This window comes from Pyxicephalus adspersus, chromosome 1 (assembly GCF_032062135.1).
Source record: "Pyxicephalus adspersus chromosome 1, UCB_Pads_2.0, whole genome shotgun sequence".
Taxonomy (NCBI): domain Eukaryota; kingdom Metazoa; phylum Chordata; class Amphibia; order Anura; family Pyxicephalidae; genus Pyxicephalus; species Pyxicephalus adspersus.
The window spans coordinates 127,817,840-127,822,824 of NC_092858.1; the positions used below are offsets into that span (position 1 = coordinate 127,817,840).

Consider the following 4,985-nt stretch of genomic DNA (forward strand, 5'->3'; position numbering starts at 1 on the left):
TTTATGTTCTAATGATGCTGTAGTAATGAGATTGTAAGGGGAGAATGTGCCCGCCACTTGCACCTATATTTTCAGTTTTGTACCCCCCACCTCAGAGAAATTGGTGTACAAAGAAGAGAAGCAGAAAATAGTTTCATAGGTATAGATTTGTGACAGGTAGGTATATATTAAGGGGCCCCTCCCCAATGTTCCTTGCTATGTTTGCGGCTCTGGGGTCCCCAATTTGCACTTGCGGTCCCCACTTTCAATTTAGGACTCCTAGTTGTACTTTCCCCTGAAACAGCAACACCCAAACTTCACAACCCATTTGTGACCCCCATATCTTGAAATTCTTTGTACCTGGGGGGCTGCAATTGTAGTAACTAGTATCTATGAGGGTCCCCTGTACACCCTGAAGATTACAGGTCATTGTGACATACATATTAGGAGATATGGAGGTTTGTATACAGAGCTGTGAGGATGCAGAATGACATGCACTCTTTTTACACACTGGATACATTTCATTTTTTTTTTAAATAGTAATCGGAGCTCTGTGCTATGAGATGGGGGCGGGGCTGCCTGTGTCTCTTTCACATGTAGGCTGAGCTGCGTGCTCACCTCTCCAGCAGCAGCAATCCTCTGAACGGATGACACACAGCAGCCTGAGATCTGTGCATCCGAGGATGAGAGCTGCCGAGAGCTGGGCGGGGTATTTAAATCAGCGGGGCGGAGCAACCGGCTAAAATCCTCTGGGGAGAACTATGCCTATCTTTTAAGGAAAATGGGAAATTAAAGTATTTCATGGATACATACTTAAGTGAATTTAGTCTTTATCCTAAACCCTAATTGGTATATTCACCCCTAAACCTATTTAGTTTTTTTTACATCGGAAACTTCATTTTAATTTGACCTTTGTTTCATTATGTTTCATGTTTCAACTTTAGAAAATTACGGTCAGGTTGTCTTGATATTGTAAACCATTGGGTTTCTCAAAAGGGTTCCTTCCAAAGGAGCTTTTCTGTATTTGTCACTTTATATATTTGATTGCCATATTTATTTTATTACCTATAATTTGATTAACTTTCAAATAGAGTAGTTGATATGAAATCATTTACAGCCATTTTTGTGTTTACCTCTTGTATTGTATTTTCTTTACATGTTTATCCTTGGATAAAGTTCCTATTCAGTCTGATGATGTCCATTATTAGGTATCAATGGGGTGTGATCCCAATTATTTAGAATAAAAAGGTTGTAAGAAAAAAAGGTACATTTAGAGTTTTAAGACCTGCTCCTTGTTCTAGATCACTAATAAGTACATTTCTCTTTTTTTTTTTTTTTTAACCACCAGGTCGTGTAGGAACCCCACACTTCATGGCTCCAGAAGTAGTAAAAAGAGAGCCTTATGGAAAGCCTGTAGATGTCTGGGGATGTGGCGTTATACTTTTTATCCTCTTGAGTGGCTGTTTGCCCTTTTATGGCACAAAAGAAAGGTTGTTTGAAGGCATTATTAAAGGCAAATATAAGGTAAGTAGACCTAAATATATATTGTAACCAATCTTTTCTGCCTTTATTAAAAAAAAAATAAAAACAAAGAAATCAAGTTTAGCCTCAGTTTGAGTATCATAATTTCAAGAGGCTAAGGCTACATACACACACACATACACACGTGCAATATTAGTCAATAATTGTCATTGGAAAGGATCTTTCACAATCCTTTCCAATGACAAACAATTTCACGATGCATGCACGAGCGCACTACATACATCGCTGTTCTGCTCTATGGAGGGGGAAGAACGACAGAGTGGCACCCAACTAGACTTCCTCCCCTTCACTCTCATTACGATCGTCCATGGATCCACCAGGACAGTCGTCCAGCCGACGGACTACGAGCGCTGTACACACGTCAGATTTTCATCCGATATCAGCCGTGACTTATGTACATAGCCTAAATCTTTTTGAATTTATGAATGGACAGTTTAACATTTGTAAAACATGCACAAACATAGATGGTGTGAAAGGGCCTTTAGTTCCATTTATTATATAATACCAATATACCAATAATTCCTGGGGTGGCTGTTTTTTATAGTTAGGGTAACCATGTTACTATAAAGTAATACTTTATGTACATAGAAACTCTTAAAGTGTTTGTCAAGAAACCTATTTTTTTTACAATAATTTTTAGTAAGGTTTTAGAAAACTTGGAGAGCAGAATACAGAACTTAAAATATTATAAATAGGTGGTAAGGAAGTGCTTGGTGGAAGTTGGAACAACAAGAAACAAGACAAAATACAATATGTTTGCTATGTAGCTGGCAGTCAGGGCCTCAGGGTACAATGCAGATCCTTTCATGCTGTAAACATTTCGGAGCATGAAGTGAGGAGGCATTACTGATTCCACTAGCCATTAAATGACACTTAAGAATGTATTGAGGTATAAGAAAGTTTATTTTAATAGAAAAGTGATATTTTCTTCCTGTGTTTAACCACACTGCCTCTTCGGCTTATCAGATCTATATTAGTTGAAAAAAAACACAGATCTTCCTATCCTAAAGTAAACTCATAATAAAATGGTTGACAGTTTATAGCTGTATGGCTTTTTTTTTTTTTTTTTTTTTTTTTTTTTTTTTTTACATCAGTCCTATTTGTTTACTGTGCTGTGGTCACACCAGAGCAGTAGCTTTTAATAGACCTCTATGCAAACCCCTCCTATGCTGGGTGGAAATTAGTCCATGTGAATTGGCACGCTCAATTCAAGGAAGATGTTTAACTTGTAATGTAAACAATGAGGCGGAGGCATCTTGTTTGCAATAAGTATGCATCTTGTGAAAGAGGAGGATGAGGTTGTGGGGTGGGGGGAGGTAAATGCACTTTATTGTTAAGTGCATTGACTTGACAAAGTCCATTGTTCCTTTCATCAAAATGTGTAATAAAACAAAGCGCTTTATGCAAAATATCATAGCAGTCATATTCTTGCATCTTTACACTTTAGTGTACCCTCCATAGTTTTTTTTTTTTTTTTTTTTAGCCAGTGTACACTGCAGGGGTTAGGGTGGACTTCACCTTTTACATGTTAGAATGTTTCCCTTCACAGAGCACAATGATTTTAATTGGACATGAAAATAGCTTGTTGGCTTTGTTTCCTGTTGTACTTTAAAGCTCTGTCCCCTGCTGTTATATTAGAGATACCCACAGGAGAGTCAAGAGATGTCTGAAGAAATAGATTAGCTCCTGGGGAATCATTTTATTGCTCTGCATGACATGTAATGCTGCCTTGGCCATGTTAACTATTTACTACAAACATGGATATAAAGTTTTATTCTTTTATGATGTTTTTATATACAAATTACATTTTTTAAAATTATTCTATCCAAAATTAATATGTGCTGTATTTGGTTACGAACACGTTGAATGGCAGTTTGGCTAGAACCGTTTATGACCTAAGTATGGGCGCTGCCATTGCTGATTTGTTTTGAAGCAACAAGCTCTAGGGATAGATTTAGTATTATATATGAATTTATTTGTCCTAAACAAAAATATCTTTTTTTCATTTTGTTTGGCTAAGTATAAAATATTGCATATGAATATTCCATATTTTCTTTTCAAGCAAGTGCATGCAGCTCAAATGCAAGCACCAATTGTGCTCAAATTTTTGCACACCCCTCTTTGAGTCAACCCCTATTTTTACTTTTTTCATGTGGGGCCATAAAGAGATTATTTTATTAGCAAACATATTCTAGGAAATCTAAATGTTGGGACACCAAGGTAAGGACAGCAAGGGCCTTCCTACAACCTGTGGAGTTGGTAGAAAGAGGAGAGCACTGTAGGGAGCCACCTGCCACTTTGGGCTGTGGGCAAGCTCTCCACTAACAATGTAGGACTTCTGGTGGAAAAGAGGATGCCTAGGGAGAAAAGAATAAGGAAAGTAAATGTCTTTTTAATGGTTTCGTACAAAAACAGGAATTCAACTAGTTTTTGACATATAACCAAAAAGCTGAACAAAATTTGCGTGGCTAACCTATTCATGTTCTAGCTCCAGGTGTTGTCATCTTCCTTCTCCTCTTTCTCTTCCAGATGATCTTTGCCCATCTTGATTGGTTGTGGTGGGATGATGTATCCCCCGCTTAGGAATGTGGAAATTCATCTATCCCAGCACATGGAGAGGAAGCTAGTATTGCTGGGTTTCCTATGTGCAGCTTTGCTTTGGTCAGGCAGGTAAGATGCATTATTGCTGGGGAGATATTGCCCATCCCTTTCTGCAATAATGACCTGCCTGATCATGCAATCTTAAAAGTGGAGCTTTAGTTTAAATTATCTGTGTATATAAATAATACCTTTAGCCTCCAAATTTTCAGAATTTTAATGCATTTCCTGCATTAGGCTTTACAGCACAAGTGATATTGATACTTATGTGGATTCTTTACTTTTTATTACGTAGTACCAACTAGAACTGTAGATTCAAAGACTTTTGTGGAAATGGTAGTCACCAGTAGAAGTATATGGGTTATCTGTGACCTGTCTTCTGCTTACATCAGCAGGAAGCATGTCATATGTAAAGGAAGCAGATGTGAGCCCAATTCTTGTGCAATCAACACTGAAATTCACTTACTAATGTGAAATTGTATTATTCTGCTGAGCAACACATCAATAAATAATTGCAGTTAACATTACCTTTTTTCCCCCATAAAAATGGATGAAACACTGAACTTACTGATACGGCACAGGGTGAGGTTGGAGCATATACAGTGTCAGAACGTTACCAAAAAGTTACCTTCCTTATAAAATTGTATCAATGCAATCAATGGTTAATAGTTAAATAATTCTCTAGTATGTTCTGCTAAAGCTCAAAAGCTAAAGTCCTCTAACTTATTGTGATAAGTATAATAACAATTCATGTGAATGAATGCAAACAAAATGTGTAATAGTTGCCCCTATATAACTCAAAGCTTTAAAACTGTAATAGTGTGCCAAAAGTGTATGTATATATTCATGTGTGTGTGTGTATGTGT

General features: G+C 37.2%; 2 protein-coding genes across 12 annotated transcripts in view; both read left to right on the forward strand.

Moving 5' to 3' along the window:
- The window catches only part of LOC140341373 (large ribosomal subunit protein uL2), a 331,097-nt gene that overhangs the window by 154,753 nt on the left and 171,359 nt on the right, over nt 1-4,985 (forward strand). The gene's annotated exons all lie outside the window — the stretch shown is intronic.
- The window catches only part of CASK (calcium/calmodulin dependent serine protein kinase), a 152,623-nt gene that overhangs the window by 75,385 nt on the left and 72,253 nt on the right, over nt 1-4,985 (forward strand). For all 10 annotated transcript variants that reach the window (XM_072426992.1, XM_072427017.1, XM_072427030.1 and 7 more), the window contains exon 7: nt 1,328-1,503. In XM_072426992.1, coding sequence (XP_072283093.1) covers nt 1,328-1,503 — 176 coding nt within the window. The remainder of the gene's footprint in view (nt 1-1,327; nt 1,504-4,985) is intronic.